The following is a 21,585-nucleotide window of genomic DNA, read 5'->3' as shown; positions in this document are numbered from 1 at the left end:
ATAATGTTACCAGCCATTGTCACCCACAAGAGAAAAGTGCTCTCCAAGTGGTGAACCTAGGAGTTTGATGCTGTTGCCCTGCAGTGGATTAAACCAGTATTATCCTATACTCCCTGCAAAGCCTTATGCGAGATGCTTTGGGCAGTAAGATGTGATTCCTGCTCTTAAAGAGCTTCTAAGCCACAAATTATTTGCAAAACTACTATATTTGAAATCCTTTTTGATTTTTCCTCTGCTTTTAGCCTAGGCAACATATTTTCCAGGTCCCTGGGTATATAGCCACATTTTTTTTCATACTTAATAGAGAACTATTTGAAATATGGGAAATTACTATATTCAGTGGATTGTCTTATTACCTTCTCTGTTATAATCATTTCCTAAGTGCCTGAGAAGTTACTTAGCCTTATTTATTGGGAGATGAAATATAATGACTTAGGGTGTTTCTTTCTCATTCTTTTACATTCTTTCCCTCCCAAGTATTTTTCTTCCCCTTTTCTTTCTTCTTCCCCATCTTCTTCTATGTCTCTATTCCATGCAGAAAGCACAGTACACATTAACTATTAAACTGTGTGTATGTAAGAGAGAAAGTGCACACCAAATAGCAGAGAACAGAAGAACCCAGGAGTCGGTGTGAAGGCTGTTGGGAGTGGTTGCTGTGTAACTCAGCGGCATAAGATACCCATGGACTAACTGAAGGGCCACAGTGTCAAAAACACTACAGAAAGGCACAATCAAGGCAGCTGATGGATGGGCCTGTGCTTCTCTGTTGAGCCCGAATCCTTTGTGCCTCTGCCTACAAAGAAAGGGAGTATCATTGTAAGACTATCGTCGAGCAGTACTGGACATGTTTAGATTCTTTGTGGAAAACCATTAGCTACCTCTTGCTGTCCTGTAGCCTTGTACTTTAGAGATAAAAGTCCCCGTATGTTCTTTACATCCATTCAACTATTCCTTTTTGATTTATTTTCTGGAAAGTCTTCTGTGACTCTTCTTTACCCGTTAATAACCTCCTCATGTTGTTCTCCATTCCCGTGTCTGTCTTTGCACATCGGTCTCCCCCATGGACTGCGAGGTCTTGAGGCCAGTGACTGAGTCCTGTTTATACTTGTTTCCCTGGAATCTGGCACATGGCAGTTCCATGGTTGGATTTGACTGAAATCATGAATTATGAGTTGACTCTTTGACCTTTTGAGATGTTTGATTTTATATATATATATATATATATATATATATATATATATATATATAATGTGCCATCTAATTCTTTCTTGGTGATAGTTACATTCCTTTTGCTTGGTACCTTCTGGATTATTTTATTCTTATTTTCCCTAAAACTACCCTTGATAAGCTGCAGAAAGACTCTGTGTCCTGCTGTACTGCAGTTTGGAGAACAGAAACCCACTTACACTTTCTATAATGTTCAGTATTTCATGAAATTAGACCATATCCTCAGTTCACCACATTATTCTCAGGCTACAAAATCTGTGGGGTTTTTTTCTAGTCTGTTCTCACAGGTGTTTTAGGTGTCTACTACTACATTCCCTGCATCCTTTTGGTTCTCACCCTGGGGGTCATCTCTAGCCTTCTTGGGTATGGGTTGGGTGGTTAACAGAAGGCGAGGGGCTGGACGGCAGATCAGGGTGAAGAAGTGAGGCCGTGCAGATGTGTGCCCGTGTCTGCTATGCGCACGTGTGCTGTGACCTCCCGCAGGAAAATGGGAAGCAGCTTCTGGATTTGGTAGCTGGGTTCATTAGAGGTTGAAGAAAAACTGGGGGCGAGGAAAGGCGCTTAGCTACGGGACACCAAGCTATTCCTGTCTGCAGCCTTGATTATCCTTTCACTCAGGAGAGAGCTCAGCCAACAGAGGAAAACGTTTATTCTCTTCGCTGCCCTTCACTCCCTTGGGACAGAGACCAGTGCCCAGAAAAGAAAAAGACATAAAGCAGAAAAGAAATAAGTAACTCAGCATGTTTCAGTTTCCTTGGGCTGTTCAGTGCCCACAGACCCTCTCCCGAGTCAGGTGAGATGCTGGCCATCTATTTGAGTGATAACACAGACCGGGAATGTTACTTCCTCCCTTTGACTTTTCTGTGTCCTCTGCGGCTAGAAGCATTTGTGGTTTGCTCCATCACTCTTCTTTTTATCACCGGTTAACTGTTTTCCTTGTTCCGGACCCTGCCTGAGCTTCTTTTCCTATGTCTCTTTTGCAGCTAATAGAAAGCTATAAAAACGGAGGGAGTCTGCTAATTCAGGGACCAGACCACTGTTCACTCCTTCACCATGCAGCTAAAACCGGCAACGGGGAGATTGTGAAATATATCCTTGACCACGGTGAGTAGGTACAGTGAACCAAGGATCACTTCTCCATGCAATAATTGAATTTTCTAAATTGACTTTCTTCCAGGCTATGTTCAGAATGGTAGAGATGCTCTCCAAATTTTAGCTCACTCCCCCTGCTTATTGGAGGCAGACAGAACTGCAGACCACTGACACATGTCGGTCACCATAATCAAACATTTCATAGAAATAATTTTCATAGCAAGGTCTTTGCAGGATATTTTTGAGCTAAGTAAAAAATAAAAGACAAAATCAAATGCCACCTGATGTAATATGCTGTATTGTTTTGTGAAGAGTGTTAAGTTGACTGGTTGGGACGAGGTACCAAATTCGTGGTGATAGCATGATAAGCATGTGTTTTTCTTCCCCCCAGCTTCCTGGCTTCTCTCTCTCTCTCTCTCTCTCTCTCTGTCTCTCTCTCTCTTGCTCTCTTTTTCCGGTTTGAATCTCATTCATCTATCAAATTAAGCCACATTTCATTCTCTTTGAAAACATCTGGTATTCGTGTGTCTTCTGTGGTTAGGTGATTTCGACATGTAGCATGTACGTTAGCATCTTCCCCTAATGGCCCTTTAAAGGCATAAACACATGAATGGACACCAAATCTTGACCATTACTTTCAGCTTCCCATGTTTATAGTGTCTCTAGGAATACTACACTTGATCTTAGCCAAAAGGCCGAGAAGTGATAGTGTCTCTAGGAATAAAGAGCAGGAGTAAAGGGGAAAAAAATCTGCCTGGCTTGGGTGTTTTTGAGGAAGCAGGAGTGGAGTAGCCTCTAGCTCTGCTAGGTATAGGTACACAGAGACCTTGGAAGATTTTCTGTGAGCCCGGCAGTGACCCTGTGGCATCCAAATTCAGGCCATAAATAATAAGCATATTAGTAGACATGCACATTTGCACATTACTTTTTACTCCTCTTTTATTCAGTTCAACACACGTCTTACTCCTTTCAGTCATTCCACAGATGTTTGTGGAGTGCCTAACAGGAACTACCTGTTATAGACCAGTGGACACACACACACACACACACACACGCACACGCACGCACGTGCACGATACAGTCACTAGTTCCAGGCAATTTCCGGCGAAAAAATATAATCATATGCAGAATGAAATTGAAAACAGTTCTATATAGATGGTTTAAGTCTTATTGTAAAGCCACAGGTAGATAACACAGCTGCCATTTGTCACACACTTCTCATATTTCAGATGCTTCTACTAAACATATCCTATGTCGGATGTGACACATCGATTGTCAGTTACATTTGACACACCTGTTTTGTCCTCAGTTCCTCCTCACCATGAAGAGTTTCCTGGAAACCTTGGCCCGAGTGATGGTGGGAAGAATGGCTTAGGAAAAAGAAAAGGTGTTTGAAGTCGGATGGTGGTTATTAGAGCATTTCTTGCCCCCTGCACGCTGGGCCTGACAGTCCCAAGCCAGTGTACTTTGGAAAGCCTGGGTGGTTGGCTGTGTTCTTAGTACTGTGTCTGTGGTGTGTGTCATTTCATCCCCTGTCCCCCTGCCCATTCTACCGCCTGCAATGAAAGCGTTTCTCTTTGGGCAAGACTTACAAAGCAATGGCGGCATGATCTCTGCTTGCCTCCTTCACACGCACACACACATGCACACACTCAAAATCATAGGTGTTTTCTCTTCTCCGTAGTGACTTCTCCCAAAGCTAGTGAGAAGCAAAAGCAAATGTTAGAACCCGGCCCCACGGGCAATGAAGCACAGAGCTTCTGTGATTATTTTTGTCTTAATAGAAAAGAGCTCAGGGTTTCTATTGCACAAAATGCAGATGTGCTTTAGATATACAGACTGTCAGTTTGTCTTTAGCTCAAGTGAAGGTGCTCCTGGTTGCTGTCTTCTTGACCATTCTCAATCCTTTCTTACTCGTTTGTCCTTTACCCAATGGGATTGAATGCTTGCTCACATATCTTAAGCTGTTCAATACCCACATCTCCTCTCTGGAGTTAGGTGTGAGACTGGCCATCTGTTTGAATGCTAACACAATTTAGGGTCTCTGTCTCTCTCTCTTCCTCTACCTCTCCTGAAGAGCTAGAATTCCATCTCCACGTCCCCCTCGCCCCCGCCACGGGTTCTGGAAAGCTCTATCAGTTACCTGTTGGTATCCCACTTGGTCTCACTAAAGAGGCTGCAGGGAACCACACTTGTGACTGAGTCTGTATTGAAGAGGGACTCCCCAACATGTTTGGGGCTCTCAGCTGAGATGGCTGGGATGCCCGGGACACCTGGACCTTTCTCTATACCTATCCTTTTATCCCAGGCTTCTTCAGGGCATGACAGTCCTAGGAAGGAAGGAAGGAAGATGGAAGCTTCCAGACGTCCTGTGGGCAGGCTGGAAAGTTCTGTATCATCTCTGTAGTATTCTGTTCGCTAAAACGGTCACAGGGCTGGCCCTGACTCATGGAGGGGGGAAATGGCCCCCACTGCTCTGTGAGAGGAGCTGCAAATAATTTGTGGCCAGATTTAACCTACCACCTTCCTAACTCTATCTTCTTCAGTTGAAAATGGTGAGCCTACCTTCTCAGTGTCCTGAACTACTGTGTCACCCAGGATCCCCTGGGCCTCTGCTTTTATATGTTCCTTTGGTTCTCAGTCCTAAGGTTGACTAGCAACAATAATTCTTTGAATTTGCAAGTTCTTTAACAACAGTTTCCCCTCTTTTTAGCATAAGCATGACCCATGTAATATTTGGGACATACTTGTACCAAAAACAAAAACAAAACCCCTCTCCTCCATTGCATGTCCCCAGGGGCATGAGATGATATTGGTCTAGACCCATGGATTTTTCACTCCCACACTACTTTTTCCACTGCCTTAAATAAGAGGGCCTCTAAAAGCTTTCTGTTTCTAACCCCATCTGTGGACTGGTGCACGCCTACTTTGCCTGGTGTGAAATCAAGCTGGTACTTTCGTTAGTCTCTTCGTGCTGTAACCAAAGCCTGACACCCCAGTACTCAGCTTGTGTCTCTTCCACCCCCAGCACCTCTTGCAAAGCGTGAGTCACATAATACAGCTCTCTCTGTCAAAATGGAAGGACACAAAGCAAAATTAACATAATTTGGGGGGAGGGGGTGTTTATTTTTCCAGGATTTTTTTTGGTTCGATTTTAATAATATGTTTAATAACTATGATAATGAGGGAAAAAAACCCTTGAGATTCCAAACATCTCTACTTGCCTCATGGGCAAGCCATTCCCAAGGTCACGGGAGGCATCTGATACCCTCCCCGCCCCACCAGGATCTCTCATTGGCCGGTACATACCTGAGAGTGAGACTGGAGATACGAAGCACAATCCATCTTTCTGTTGGGAAATAAAATCTCATTATGCTCTCTAGTCCCAGAATCACTGCAATTTTGAAGGATGGTGATTTTTAACCTTTTAGTACCATAGCCAAATAATAGGAACTAAATTGCAGTTGATTTTTATTGAAATTAGTACTAGCCAACCTGATAGGCCTCATCAATTCCATCTCCCTAACACTGATCTCATTATTTCTCTTTATTCAGGAATACACATGCGAAATCTTTTGGCATAGCCAGTCTAATCCAGCAGGTTCTTAAGAGCTAAGCGCTTCAGCTCAACTGTCTTTATTGTTGCTGTTTGTTTTCGTATCTTTAGGTGCTGATATAATTTCATTAGCCTGTGCATTTTGAAAAACACATCTCTTTTAAGTTATAGAAACCTCTGTAAATTACAGTGTTCTTGAAGTCAAGGACAAGCACACGGGAAACATGACCCTTTCTCTTCTCTGTACCTATTACCTTAATGTGATCTCTGTTCAGTGAAATAGTCTCTCCTAATTTAACATGATGATGGCTCTAGAATCCCCTTGGTCTGACAAGGAAAATAGCCTTTTCTAAGAGAATTTAGTGAGGCTAGGGTTCAGGATGTGTATCAGACTGTGGCATTATGTTTATAAGCTAGCGTCAGTTTTGTGGTAGACAGGTCTGATCAGTATGAATTCATGTAAATGGGGAAAAAAGTGGAAATTTTACACTGCACCAGAGTTGGAGAGGGACATTCCTCCTCATCTCTCAAATGCTGCAGATCTTTTGAAGTTCTAATTTTTTTTTTTTAATTTGGTTTAAGTCTTTCCTGTGACTTCATATGCCATAAATCCTGAAACCTGTTCGAAGACCTGACTGTAAAGATGTGCTAATGACAGGGCTCTGGAGAAATCGGTAGGCACTTTGCAAGTTGCCTGAGAGCATACTAGCTGGTTTTCTGTCCTGCATCCTTGCTCAGGTGGGAGCCCCTCTCGCCTCTGCTTTGCCCACCTCTTCGCTGGTTATTTGTGGTGAGCAGTGGGGTCCACAGTCGGGAGGGCGCCCCCTGAGCAGGAGTCGTGAGAGATTAGCTGTTCCCCCAGACACCACAGTAAACAACACATTTCTGTCCTAAGAGTTCTCTGGAAACCGGGCTGTGGGGCTAGGGGCAGGAGATGTGTGGTGAGTTCTGAAAAGCCACAGGAGGCTGGAATTGTTTTCTGTCCTCCTTCTTCTTTGGGACCTTTTCTCTCAAATACACAACCTGCTGTTTTCCTTTCTGAAAAACTGGAATTTGGGCATTTGGAAGGTTGCAGAGAGAATGGAAGAGGAAGACAGAGAGCAATCCCACAGGGCCAGGGTGGAGAGGGAAGGACGCGAGGGGCTCCATTCCCGGGCCCCCAGTGGCTCCCGCTTTTCAGCTCCTTTCAACCATATTTTCTCCCCACTCCTTCCTCCCTCCTTAAACCCCTCGGAGGGACTTTTGTGTTGTTTTAGGCTTTTACCACCCCGCACATCTCGCCCCTTTGTTTTTATCCCCCCCACTCCCACCCCTCTGCCCCCCTACTGCGCGTCCTGATAGAAATCTCACTCATGCATTTCCTTTTTGATTTCAATGGCTTATTTTGTCTTCTCTCCTTTTCTGTCTTCAGTCTTTCTTTTCTTTTCTTTTATTTTTACCCCCCCCCCCTTTTTCTGCCTCTGGTCCCCGAGAGAAAGGACCACCGTCCCGCTGGGACAGGATGACGGTGCGGTTCGAGTTCCCAGTGCCAGCTCTCCCCACATCTGTGCAGCTTTTGTCCTGGGGCAGAGGAGGATTTGGAATGGTCTGCTGGCAGCGTGGGGGAGACTAATGGGAAATGAGGTCCCGGACAGAGAGGCCACGGAGAGGTGGAAGGGATAGCAAGGGGGGTTTGGATGCCTTGGTGTGGGAAGCAAATTAAAGGATGCGTGCGACAAAGGACACATCATATATAATACAAGCACAATATTGATGATAGGGTTGTAGCAGCAAGAGCAGGGGGGGGGGGCGGGTATCCAACGGAAGAGCCAATGGAATGAGCCCGGGCAGCAGACTTGCCATTTAGAAGGCTTGACTACTTAACCTCACTGTTCACTTTCTCACGTTGGGAGATTTGTGAAATTTTGCTTCCTTTCGCATTCCCCGGCTTCGCTGGAATACTGATGCGTAGATCTTCTCAATACGTCTGTTCCCCCCTGATTTTTCAGACCATTTCCCGTATAGCACAGTCTTTTGAATCCATGTTACGTTTATGGGTCTTTCTCTGAGAAAAAAAATACGATACTGGCTGGGATCCACATTGATTTTTAAATGGCTTTCATTCATTCATTCAATAAAAAAATGAATTCTGTCCCATGAACTTTTGAGAAAAAATGTTAGAGTAATAGTCACTGCTAACTTTGATTGCTCTAAATGCTTCATATGTATTCACATACTTAATTCTTAAAACAACCCTATGTAGGGAGTTCTCTTCTCTCCACCTGACGGGTGGTGAAAACCGAAGGAGAGTGAGGTCAGGTTACCTGCCAAGACTCACGTGTAACATCTGGTCTCTGCCCTCCATATTTCTAAACCCCGGTGAGGGAAATGAAACACCACCACCTCGCAGGGTAGTTTGATGGAAGCATTACCTGCAGAGTTCCAATGACAGCTAATGCAGGGCTCTGAAGGGACAGCGATTGTCTGCCTCTGAAAACTTCATGGAGAAATTGGCACACATGCCCCTTGAGTCAGATTTTAACAGTTGTTTTCTGGTACAAGTCAAATATGGGGTTGAGTGTGGACATTGTAGCACACCCTAGGAGGCAGCAGTGAACCAAGACTTGGTTTTATATTCAGGGAATAACTGAGTTCACTGCTAACAACGTAACGGTACTCCTTCAGATTCCCGAAGGGACATGGCGTGATGTTCACAGTGTAGATCTAAAATATAAAATAAGTTCTAGGTCCAAATATTCACCATTGATCTAAACTGAAAGAATTCCATCCTCTTTTCTTTCTCTTGTTCTCTCCCTTATTAGTGACACTCAAATGAACTTTCCCCAAAAAATCATAGATGCTATTTTTTATTATTTATTTATTTATTATTTTATATTTAGTTTTATTTCTGAGAGAGCGGGAGAGAGCACTAACTGGGGGAGAGCAGAGAGAGAGGGGGACAAGAGGGATCCCGGGTGGGCTCGGCGCTGACAGCAGAGAGCCCAACGCGGGGCTCGAACTCATGAACCATGAGTTCATGACCCGAGCCGAAGTTGGACACACAACCAACTGAGCCACCCAGGCATCCCGGTGCTATTTTTAAAATAGTGTTTCCTTTAAAGAGCATTTTTGCAGTCTGTGCAGATGATTTTTGTTTCTCTGGCCATGCCCCCTCTCTGCAGACCTCATACTGATGCTGCTAACCTGCACAGGGCACTAGTAAACAGCCTGAAATACTACAGCTCCCAGCAGGCCACTAGAAGCAGCATAGGGAGGGAAAATCCAGCCTCTTCTTGGGCTGTACCTGGCACTCAGTCCTCTTCTCAGCTCCTCCTCCACCACCCCCTTCTTGCTAGCATTATGCCAACACGGTTATTTTAAAGCGGGTTAAGATATTGCTAGAAAAGGTACCTGTACTGCTAAAAATAGCTCCCTATGCCTGTCTGTCATCAGTTCACTGCCACCCTTCCCTCTGCATTGGGGATTCACCTGCCAGCATGCAAAATGTTCTGCTCTTTTTGTGATTATCTGTACTGGTGGAAAGAGGAGGAAGGTTTGGGTTAATTAAGTCCATCATTCCAGAGCCCATTTCGTTCCAGAAACCTGTAATTGGAGTTTCATCAGATTTTAATTAAGCAAAAGTATCCTGTTTTAAGATCAGCACCTCTTCCTCTCACCCCTGTCTGCTGCAGCAGGTCAGAAGGAGAGAAGGGGGGAGTGATAAGCAGCTACAGGCTTGCCTGACTCATAAATTGGATAATCAGCTCTGGGATTGTTCTGCATTGGCTGCATTTGTGGTGATTCTTGTCAGAAACTTGAGGAACAAGGTCCTTTCTCTTCCTTGTCCCCCCTTTCAGAGTGTCAAACAATTGCCATTTTAGCGCAGATTGAGTTGGTTCCACAAACTCTCACATGGCGGCAGGGATCCTGGAGTCCGTGGACCCCCCATGGGTGCAGCCCTGAGCACAGAATGGAGGGGGAAAGGAGGCGGGGCCTCTGGTGCCTAAATCCGCATGCACTCAGCAGTAATGGTGGGAACAGAGCTGCCAGTGAGGCTGGGTTGCTGGTATTCATGGAATTCCTTTCCACATGAATTGCTCCAAGGGTTTGCCGAAGAGGGCATTGGGCCCTGTAAGCCTTCTTGTTCCTAGCCTTGCAGAGAATGCCCTGCCCGCAACTGAGGAGGTCTGGAGTATTGGTTCTCAGGACATCAAAGTTGAATCAACAAGTGGCTTCAGAAATAAATGGAAGGAAATGCAGAGTCCGGTACACTTCCTTCCTTTACTGATGGTCCACATTTTGATTTAGTGTAACCTCCTGGATTATGCCAGAGAATAGGACACTTAATATCTAACCTTCAGGCATGTAGTGTGCCATGACTGAGAGATTAAATGAACTTGCGTGAGGTCCAGTAAGTGGTAGGTAGAGCCAGAATTTTGGAGCAAGGAGGTTCAGCTCTAGGACCCATCACGGCGCTATACTGCTCTGCACTTCTTCGGGTGTTTGTTGTGGGAATTATTTGTTTGTCGTGAGAATTATTGTTCACTTTTCCTTAGAAAAATGTTCCTAGTTTGTTGAGGGACAAAAATAAATGAGTCAAGTCTTTGTTAAATCCTTAATGTAGGATAGTTGCTAGAGGGATATGATAATGCTAGAGGGAAATAATAAATATTCTTACACTGCAGAGATTTAGAAGAATTTGTTTAGGGAGACAAGGCATATGACTGAAAATCAAATGGCAAAAGGGTAGAACCAAGTAAGTGCTACAGGCTTTCAGAGAAAGGGATAGATCCCTTCTGTGAAGACTGGTCTTTTCAGAAGACCTTGTCACAGATTGGGCTTTACAGAATGGGTAAGACTTAGGTATGTGTCTAGAAAAGGGAAGGCTGTTTCAGATCGGGAGAGTGGAGGGAACAAGCTCTGGGAACCGGGCGGGCCTGAGAAATGGGTGGGTAATGGTCCAGTTACCAGATTAGCTAATGTGAAAAACGGAACCTGGGAACAAATTGAATAAGGGCAGTTCCAAATGAAAGACGGTGAACTTTCATGTTTAAATACTTGGGAGTAAGCAGTCAATATGCTGAATTGGAAACCTGGAAATCTGAATGATATGAGGCTTTTCACTTTTCTTAATGTTTTCACTTTTCTTATGCTCCAGACAGAGACCTATTAGGAAGCCTGTTTGTCAAATAGGACAAAGAGGAGACAGAAATAGGGCAGATGGTGCAAGAGAAGATTCACCTGGCCTTGATGGCCAGTTTCTGTGAAAGAGGAGGTAAAGGTGATGAGGTAGCTCTCGGATGACCAGGAGGATTGTGAAGGTCCCATAACACCTCAGCCATCTTCTTGGCCAGTGACTTTCATGGATGGGGAGTCCTAACATCTTCCCTTTCTTCTTTTTTATGTAATAGGTAATCACCTAAGCACATTTTCAATAATAATGATATCTGACAGTAAAGACAGCAAATGAACAGGATAGTATTTCTAAAGACTAAAATGCTCAATACCTAGAACTGTGCTTGGCGTGTCTAAGCACACTTATTCATTAATTCACCCCAACATTTAAGCATCTCCTTGGTACTAGGTTCAATGCCAGGCACCAAGGAAGGATATAGTGGTGGATGAGGCCTAGGCCACGACGTCAGGGGATTTACCAGAGACTAGTGGAGGGACACATCAGCAGGTGGTTTTGATATGGTTTAAATGTCTTGATCAATAAGGTAATTGTATAGCCCCACCTGTGTGGTATAGTCTCAATTTAGATGACGAATTATCTTACCCTCCCAATTACAGAACATAGGCTTGGTGTCCAAAGTGGGAGTGCACATACATAGGCAGGCCACTTAATGCAGTATTTGGAGTGGGCTCATGCAGGGTTTGATGCAAAATGTGTCTCAACTGATACCTGCAGGCCAATTAGAGTTAGGGAGGGCTGGGGAGGAAAGCAGTGGTGCAGAGAGTGGAAAGGTGGTCATTCCAAGAATTGTTTGCAGATTGAATGAATTAGTTGGTGAACAAATAAAACATCAGCAGTGCAGAAACTCACCAAACATCTCAATTGCTAACGAAGTATCTATAATCATTGGGTGTTTATGTATAACATTTCTTCCAGGTCTTGGAAGGGAAATTTTTTGAAAACTATAATGTTACTCTGTTTCTAAAATATAGATGTTAGACTGGATGATATCTATGGTATTTTATAGTTTTAAAAGTCTGTATAAAACCCCATCTCAAACAACCTGCCACTGGAGAATGATAAACAACCCTTCAAGCCCACTGAACTGTCCCCTTTCTCCCACGGTAGCCACTTAGTTATTTCTCACTTATTCTATTCCAATTAATTTTATTCCTTCAAGTTGACTGAGAGCTGCTTTACAGGCAGAGACTGTATCATTCCTATGCAGCTCCCATTTCACACATGTTGGCTGGTGGGGGTTGGGAGGTTGGTGAGGGGGAATAGAGAAGTCCTTTCTTTTCTGGGGGTGGGGGCAAGGGAGGCAGTCTTATTATCCCTATCACCAAATGGCTCTTCCTTATTCAGCTTGCCAAGGCATTATAACTCTGTGATTACAGATTTTTTTTGTGTTGTTAATGGTTATTTTTTCAACTTTTTTTGATGGACGTCTTACTTTCCTCTTATTTAGGACCTTCTGAGTTATTGGATATGGCAGACAGCGAAACGTGAGTATTGCCTTCCATTACATAGTCTAGATTATTTTCTTTAGATATGTTCTTTAGAACCTATCTAGGAGAAGAATGTAGTCTATAGGGCATACAATAGATCATTGAAATGTCAGTGATAAAGAGTTCAGTTTCTTTTTTTTTAATGTTTACTTATTTTTGAGAGAGAGAGAGAGGGGGAGACCATGAGTAGGGGAGGGGCAGAGAGAGAGGGAGACACAAACTCCGAGGCAGGCTCCAGGCTCCAAGCTCTCAGCACAGAGCCCAACCCAGGGCTCGAACTCGCGAACTGTGAGATCATGACCTGAACCAAGGTCAGATGCTTAACCGACTGAGCCACCCAGGCGCCCTAAGAGTTCACTTTCAATAGTACATATAACTGTGCAGGGCTAATCTCCTAAACCAATAATTACACAATAAAAATTGATGACAAGAATCCTAATGATTACGTGCACAGTCATTGCTATTCGTCATTTAGAGCTTCCTACAGGCAAGGAAGTTCTGCACTGGTACATCTTGGACTCCTGAGAAATCTAAATAAATACACTTACCTTTTTTTTATTTACTCTTTCTCAACTGGGATTTGTGAGAAAATGAAGTCCTAATACCCTATGGCATCCTTTGTTTGTAATGAAACCTCTACACTGAGTCTAGAATGGAAGAAGTTACATACAACCATTGGAGAATTAAGAATATGGGAATTCCAATCATTGTAATGTTCTGTGGTTCAGATGGGCAACCCTGGTTGAGAAAATCATCCACTTTGGGGTGGTCCCCAAACTGATAATGTTTGTACTCAGCTTTTTTTTGTGGTTGTTCTTCAGGCAACAAAAATAGCTACTGCTCCCCAAATAGGAACAAAGAAAGGGTAAATGTCTAACTCTGAAAGCCATATGGAAGCACTGTAGAACTTGACAGAAATTTGAAAAGAGTGAAAGATAGATGGGGAGTAGCGAAGCAGGTCTGGAGGAGGAACAGTAGGAATGAATAGAGCAAATGAGTAGGAAGGGGATAGTTACATAGTTATGAGTTACTAAACATGGAAGAAACTGTCCGTTGTTGCAAAGAGTTTGTCCACATACCACGTCCTATTGACAAGATCGTCACCCATTTGTCTTGTCTAAGCCCTGCATTTGACTTTTCGTGATAAGCTTTGGCATGGAACATCGTTTCCATTTTGGACTCAATTGAAATATCTTCTTCCCTGTACTGCCCATGAGAGGGGGTAGAAATAGTTACTTGGCCTTACCCTCTTCCTAGACCGAGTGGCTGGCCTCAGGACTGCTGCCAGCAGGGGAAAGCTCGTGTCCCCACCTCTCCCGGATATACTCTGTGGCTGCCCGCACCCTCCCACCTGCCAGTCACATGAAATCAGTAGGTAGGGCAGCTTGTGTCGACCTGGTCCTTCAAAGTTGAGTCCCCAAGAGATACTCCACTGAGGGCCCCAGGGCGGTCTGCCAAGCACTGTGTGATCTACCTGAAGGGCCTGTGGTTTTCCATCACTGTTCCGTGTGTACCATATCCAGTGCCCCTGTGTTCTGCCCAGATGTGTCCACAGAGAAAACTGTCCCACAGTGCTCAGACACATCTGTACTTATCAGTCTGTTTAATAGTGCTGTTGAGTATTTCCTAAATCAAGCATTAGCGGTTGAAAACAAAATCACTCAGCCTAGTTAACACTCTTTAGAAAAGAGATTGGAGTCAGAGATTACGGTTAGTTGATGACTAACTGAAGACGTTTTTAGATACCCCGACGTCCATCCCCCCCCCCCCCGCCCCCCCGAATGTGCCCAGCAGCCGCGAGCTCAGCTGCAGATAGTGAAGGAGGCCGAGGAGCACAGAACTTCAGCAGCAGGGATAGGAGGCCACCCTCACCCCCTCCCTGCCGCCTCCACCCCCACTCCCACCCCTGCCCCCAACCCTTTTATGGGTGGTTTCCCATTTCATCTTTGATTTAGGGGTGAGACCGCACTGCACAAGGCTGCCTGCCAGCGGAACCGGGCTGTGTGCCAGCTTCTGGTGGATGCGGGAGCATCTCTGAGAAAGACGGACTCCAAGGTAACTTGATGAGTGAGTGCAAACATCCTCCCACTGGGCAAGACCACCGGCACCATTGCCTTCACTTGTGCTCATAGCAAAGGCATCCTTTCTGTGCTTATGGAAGTGCCTGGGGCTTTGGAAAAAGGAGGAAAAAATAAAGTGCTTCATTTAGAGTAACTGTAGTTTAAACGTATAAGCACAAAGGGAAGGGTGTGTGCTTGCCTATGGGACTTTATAAACCCCTGAATGGGCTGGCCTTGGGACTTTGGGGGTTGTCCTGCTGAATGCCAGCAGCCAAGTTGCGGAGAGGTGAGGTTCAAACCCTATGAGAAGGGGTAAAAGACATTGGCCTGCTACTGAGAGCCCCTTCCCCTTCAGCTACTTTATCTAGTGTAGCTTAAAATCTGTGATTTATGTGGCCCCATACATGGGTGCCCAAGCGATTAGCGGCCACAGTGGTCAGCCCTGACCTTGAAAGGGTCATAATCTTAAACCTGATACGTGTATGTTGGCTTTTTATTTTTAAAAGTTTCTTCCTATTTGTTTTCTTATATTTTCCCCTAAAAGTTAACCCCTGAAGTTAGGGTGGGAATTACTAATTACTCTCATTGATGCGAAAACTGAAACCAAAAGAGAGTTCTATGCCTTTAGACCAGTAGCTGAGCCCAAATCCAGTTTCAGCTCTTTTGACGCCCAGCCCAGTGTGGTTTCAGCAGATCAGTCATTCTCACTTGGTGACAGAATACCACCGCCACCCCCACTCCCCCCCCCCCCCCCCCCCCCGCAAACTGGATCCAACAAGATGAAGAGTGGCAACCTAGTAACAAAATTGGTTTTTTTCCCTATGGTTTGTATGTTTTGTTGCCTTACGGTGATAGCTATGGCGTGGTGGCTTGAAATGTGGTTAGTTTCCCTGCAGCAAAAGTCCTATAAATCTGGATTCAAAGTGTGTTAATGTCTTAATGAGAGGGCAACGAGGCTAGAAATTGATAGCGGGACATATCTGCCAACCTTGATCAGAAAAACATCAACAGGTAGAGGTAAGGAGGAGACACTCAGTTGGGGAGAACTGACTTCAGGCTGCACCGTGAGTTGGTCATTTACAGAAAGCACCAAAAAAAAGGGCTGAAAGCTAGAGTGAGGGAAGAGGCGTAGCTCAGTAGCATTGACCTGGGACTGCAGCCCAGGAGACGGGGAGATACCGAATGCAGAAGATCAGTGTCACAGAGGAGCCTGATGAGGTCTGAGAAAACACCACAGAGAAACCCTCAGAAAGGACAAACCATTTAACTGTAGAGGGTTGCAGAGAAGAATTTTAACATACAGATGAGGATTTCATTATGCAGGCATTGAATAAATAGCCTACATTTGGGGCCGGTGAGTATAGCCAAGGAACACAGACATATGACTTACATGACTTGAGCCCTGTTAGACTTATTTAAGTGACTAGCCACTGATTATATGCAGTTTGCCTCCTGATTATATGCAGTTTCCCCAAACTGCAGTGAACACTATGAAATAACTTTTTCTCCTGTGTGGACCTCTTTTTCTGCCCCGAGCCAGTTCTGAGCCAGTGGTGTGGCGTGACGGTCCACTCCCCCAGCAGCCCACCAGATCCTTGCTCTCTGCCTGAGGTCCCCGGCCACCTCCATTCCTCCCTTAGGCTGTTACACATGTTAAGCTGCATCTTGGTTTCTAGCGGGTCTGTTACCTGACTGGTTAGCTGAGTGGGTGTGGGATTTCAAATGGTTTGCTCAGTGTGATATTCTTCCCAGCTGATATTTGCACTGAAAGTGTCTTTGTTACATAATCTGATTGAAAAACACACACCAGGTAGGCAGGATCAATGGAGGCCGTGATTTCAGGTAGGGTTGGCCTTGTTGGGACCACTCACTCTACAGCATGGAAATTGCCTGTTTACCACACAACAGACTGGCTTACACTCAACTCCGAATAGAAAAAGAGATGGAGGACAACATGAAGTAGACAAAAGACTGGGCAGGAGACCTGGCCCCTTTTTTTCAAAACACAGCTTCATTATTTTTATGGTGATGAGTAGAGTACATTCTTATATGGAAAACTCTAGCAATGCAAAAAATATATAAAAAGATAAAAATCACTAGAAATCCCACACTGTAGACCTATATACTATTAAAATTTTAATGATCCCACTTCACATGCAGGTATGCCTGTTTTTCCCTCTCGTTTGTTTAAGTAGGTGAAGTCATACTATTCATGTTATTGTAGAATGCAAATTTTCACCCAACATTATGTTCTAGAGGCCTTACCATATGAAGCAGTATGAGTCTGAGTCATCCTTTTGGGGATCTGTTCATTTTTCCATTTTGTAATTTTATGCTAAGTGAAAGCAGAGCATGATAATTATGACTGGATATTCTAGAATTTTTTTTTTTAATTTGGAGAGAAGCATATCTTGAGAATTTCTCTTGATACAGGACATTTCCTTTAAAATCAACTCAAGGGTCACCCCAGTCCTCCTCTCTGAATATTTAGAAACTAGTAATTCTATATACCTCATTAATGTTGAGGTAAAGACCAGATAGTCTACTAATACTGTAAGCAAGTTGGGAAAAATTATTACAGGAACTTCAAGCTGGTGGTTAAATATTAAATCCCAGCTAACTAAGTGAAATTTTAGAAAGAATCCAGAGCCACTGCTACTTTCCTTTTATCCTCTGCCCACATACCCTTGTAGGCTGCCGGAAGCAAGTTTAATTAAATTTGACACTCTCCATTGCAGTGGTTCAGATGGAGGCTGAGAAGCCTTCAGTAATTTTTGTAATACTCGTGTGCATTTATACATGTGGTGTTTCTTTAGTACAATGATCATGCCTCTGTCTTTTCCCTAGAACTTAGTATCACTTTTTAAATAGATAAAACCACATCATTGAACAAAAATTAGAAGTTTCAAGGAGTGTTAACTAATATCTATAAACATTCAAAAGAATGGAGACCTTCCTGCCTTCTGCTGAATTCTATTCATCGACCTGATCCCCAAAATATCATGTGTGTGTATAAATATACACACGGCATTATAGTAGGCTGCAAGAAATGATACATTCGTTAAGATGGTGTAGAAGATCACTGAATGATGGAAAAGATTTGATATATTAGGGGAAAAAGCATGTGATAGAATAATATATAAACAGAGTGTGGTTTTCTTTTTATACAAATAATTATGTGTAGAGCTCCAGGAAAAGACACAACAGTCACTCTGCAGAAGGTTAACAGTGGTTATCTTAGTGTAGTATAGAAATTATTGGTGAGTTTTATTTTCTTCCTTATGCTTTTGTACTTTTCCAAGTTTATTTTTAATCCACACCCGTCACTTTTATAGTCAGAAATTAACTCACTTTTTGGAGAGATGAGATAGTTTTGAATTAGGGGGAACTTAACTGAAGGCTTTAAAACCAGCAAAGAAGCATCCCTAGATCATTTATGCCCATCCCATGCTATCATTTTCTACTTGCTGCTTCCCAGAGTTTAGTATAATAGAAAGAATCCCAAATCAGAAGTCTGAATGCCTGCTCTCCCACTTTTCTGTTCAGTGATTTCTATTGCTGAAGCATCTGGGTTCCAAAGCTCACTGTGCCACACTGTTTCCTGCTGTGGACCCAGTTACCGTGAACCTCTGTTTCCTCAGATGTAAGCCCCAGCTGTTGAGTGACAGTCTCTTTCTCTTAAACTTACCTATCTCACATGTTTAATGGGATAATAGATTTGAAAGTGTCTTGTGAACTCTAAAACCAGAAGCATGGAAAAATCCTTTAGTGAGTTATCTTTGAATACCTGTGTTTCTGCATTTAAAAAAAAAAATCTCATCCCAAGTATTTGTGTCTCCTTCCTTCCCACTGTTACCTGTAGGGTAAGACACCTCAAGAGAGAGCACAGCAAGCTGGAGACCCAGATTTGGCCGCTTACCTAGAAAGCCGCCAGAACTATAAGATCGTTGGCCACGAGGACCTGGAAACTGCTGTTTGACCCAGGTAGATCACAAAGAGAACTTGAGCGAGCATATCACCTGTGCCCTCCCGGCGATCGGGCAGCTCCCCTGGAAGAAGCTGATGGAATCCACTGTCTCTCTCCTGCAAGAATCAATCTGATACCATGTCACCAGTTGTTAAGGGCTACCAAGGCGTCCAACAGAACATGATAGCCCACCGAGGAAGAGGCAGGATACCTGGAGATTTGTGGAATACAAGTTCCACGAAATTTGATCCTTATTGCTTCCAGCAAGTAGCATGAACTTCTGTGTTCACCTGTATAATTTATTTTCAAGATTCAAAGGATGTTCGTATACATGGCACTGCTCCCGCCTCCCCCTGTGCATTCATGACTCCCCTGTACCACACAATTCTACTGTAACTACTCACCGTTCGAAAAATATGATCTGTTCTCTTTACATTCAGTCTTTGAAGACCACAAGACCATCTGAAGGTCTTTGAAAACCCTCTGGATGTCCTGCAGAAACACAACTGTAAAGCTGCTTCCATTTCCCAGATGAAATATACCAAGACTATTAGTGACTTTTTGCATGTTCCCTCCCTCCCACCCAACCACCCACCCAACCCCTTATCATTAACTAGGAGCTGGGACGTGCCACATGGATAATGTCAACTTGTGTGCTCTTATCTCTGAGGTATGGTGAGGTGGCATGGGAGGGAACCCAGGGGCCGGCCCGGGGTTGTGGGGCTGTTGCTGATAGCCCCGAGGACTGGTTCAGCTTGGGCTGTTTGCACAGCTCCGTACTGCCTACGTGTAGCCATCTTTGCCTTTTGCCGCAATAGAGACGAGCGAAGGATTAAACGAAGGCCCATGGCTGGTTTGCAGAACCACTGGATTTTTAAGTGCAGTTGAAGTTGCCCGAGCAGAAAACCATGTGCAAGAGCTGCGATAACAGGAAACGGAGCACTCTGACAGCGTTTACCTGTAGACTTTCTTGAGTGATAATAGAAAGCAGGCTAATTGACTTGAAATGAAACAGCCAATGCAAAAGTAGCAACATATTGAGTCAAAACAACTCACTTGAGCAAGAAAACGGTCACTGGAATATTGCACAGAGGCTAATAAGTATAGACTCTTAGGTGCAGTGGTGGAAGGGGGGGCCATTTTAGCTTTTCCTTCTAAGGTTTTGGTTTTCATTACCCCCAAGTAAGCCTTGTCCCAAGGATAAAGCCTTGTTTTATGAGTTCCACTGCCAGATTTCCAGGATGGCTGGATCTTTCTGATGGATGCCTCACCTTTTACTTGTCCAGTCCCAGGTTATGCTTGATAGCACTACAGCCCCATTTCTCCTGTACGGGGTAGTCTAATATATTCTCTTCTCTGTTTTCCTCTGCTGGAAAATTCTTAGTACAAACCGCTGTGGGAGCCTAGCCAGAAATGTGTCTCTAGAATTGGAATTGCAACTTCTAATCCTGCCACAGATCCGTTGGTCCACACAGGTCCCTCTACTGGGGATTCTGTGATAACTACGATAGCAAGAGAAAAAGTCTAACTTTCAGTGAAGATATCTATTCGACTTGGGTGTAAGTGAGAAATGAAAGCGGTGATTAAGGGTTGTTTCAGACTAAAACCGATGTCTTCTGAGCTTTCTTCCATTTTGCTCTTAGACACAAACAAAGTGCTTCTCTGGTGTTTCTGCATGTGAACGTATAAATGATGGTTTTTCTACATTTACTGAAAAGGTCCAGTGGTGACGCATTGCTTATCTGAATTTCGTCTGGTCACATAACATTTTGAAAGGACAGCTATGAATACTGGATTAAGTAGGAGTAGCTTCTCAGTGGATGGGAACGTCGTTCCAAAGTCAAATCGTTGGTGTTGTTTCCAGCTGTGGGAGAAGAGGTTGGTCATGAGTAATCTGTTGTCATCTAACAGTCTTAGTAATGGAATTATCTGTTGGGTTTTATGGCGAAGGGAAGGAGGACTGCAGTAGGTTGTTTCCAGAAGCTGGAAAAAATATGCTCCAGGAGATTTTCATCACTGGGCTTCATCTGGGAGTTTTTCAGTTGGTGGCACCATCAAAGAGATGTTGTGATGACAGAAATATAATCTCTAAAACCGACTGGAGTCTGGCCTTGAATGGTGCCTTCCATTCCCTAGGTTTAGCCAAACAGTCGACCACGCCATCGGTTACCCAGCTGCCATTTCTGGGATGAAGGACTATTTTCACCAACTACCATCTCACATTTCTTTGTGATGCTTCAAAGCAGCCCAGAGAAAATTGAGGGTATAGATGGCTATGGGCCAATTCAAATAGGTCCAACTGAAGTCACAAGTAAATTCCTGGTATGAAAGTAGATTAGCTAATGATTACTGTAGGAGTTCTGGTACATTTGAAAATAATTCCAAGCCAAAAAAAAAGCTCTATGTTGTTGATGGGAAGCATACAACCAAGGCAAATAACTCTTTGAAAAAGCAAATGCCCTCAGGACTTGGGTTTTCTAAGAAAAGAACATCAAAAATGAGCAGAACAGTTATATATTCAGTGGATTCGATATTAAACCTACCTCCTGTAGCATTTTTAAAAATTGATCTCTGCGTGTGACAGTCCTGGGCTTTAGAAAGGCCATATGTTCCAGCAGTTTCCAGCTCAGCCTAAGTATATCTTCGCACCTTTAATGGGCCATCAGAAAGTATAGAAGCAAATGGTCTGGCCCTGGTCTTTAAACCCACATGCATTTAATTTAAAATACATAAAACTATATACTTATAGAAATAGCAATTTCTACAAAACCTCCTGAGACAGTACTGGAGAGAGGCTGCCTTAGCTGGCATTCATTCCTCTGTGTTTGGCTCAGAAGAGCCCCTCACGTGGTGGTGCTTTCTGCTCTGGGATTCCATTTTTAGGTTAGGCTGACAGGGAGGGGTATGAGAAATGGCGAGTTATTACAAGACAACATCATAGAACCCTGAAGGTAGTCATTTTTGAGGCCGTAGATTCCAGTCGCACACATTTAATGAAATAGAACCCAGCTAAGCTGTGC

General features: G+C 43.9%; 1 protein-coding gene across 9 annotated transcripts in view; it reads left to right on the top strand.

The window, feature by feature from the left end:
* The window catches only part of DGKI (diacylglycerol kinase iota), a 439,032-nt gene extending 418,369 nt beyond the window's left edge, over positions 1 to 20,663 (top strand). For all 9 annotated transcript variants that reach the window (XM_023250599.2, XM_023250596.2, XM_023250595.2 and 6 more), the window contains 4 exons: positions 2,211 to 2,331; positions 12,499 to 12,535; positions 14,494 to 14,593; positions 18,461 to 20,663. In XM_023250599.2, the coding sequence (XP_023106367.2) occupies positions 2,211 to 2,331; positions 12,499 to 12,535; positions 14,494 to 14,593; positions 18,461 to 18,577 (375 nt within the window). In that variant the 3' untranslated portion in view covers positions 18,578 to 20,663. The remainder of the gene's footprint in view (positions 1 to 2,210; positions 2,332 to 12,498; positions 12,536 to 14,493; positions 14,594 to 18,460) is intronic.
* Positions 20,664 to 21,585: the final 922 nt, after the last annotated feature.

Source organism: Felis catus, chromosome A2, assembly GCF_018350175.1.
Source record: "Felis catus isolate Fca126 chromosome A2, F.catus_Fca126_mat1.0, whole genome shotgun sequence".
In the NCBI taxonomy this organism is placed as follows: domain Eukaryota; kingdom Metazoa; phylum Chordata; class Mammalia; order Carnivora; family Felidae; genus Felis; species Felis catus.
Note: the sequence above shows the minus strand (reverse complement) of the source record. Positions and strands in the feature narration are given on the sequence as shown.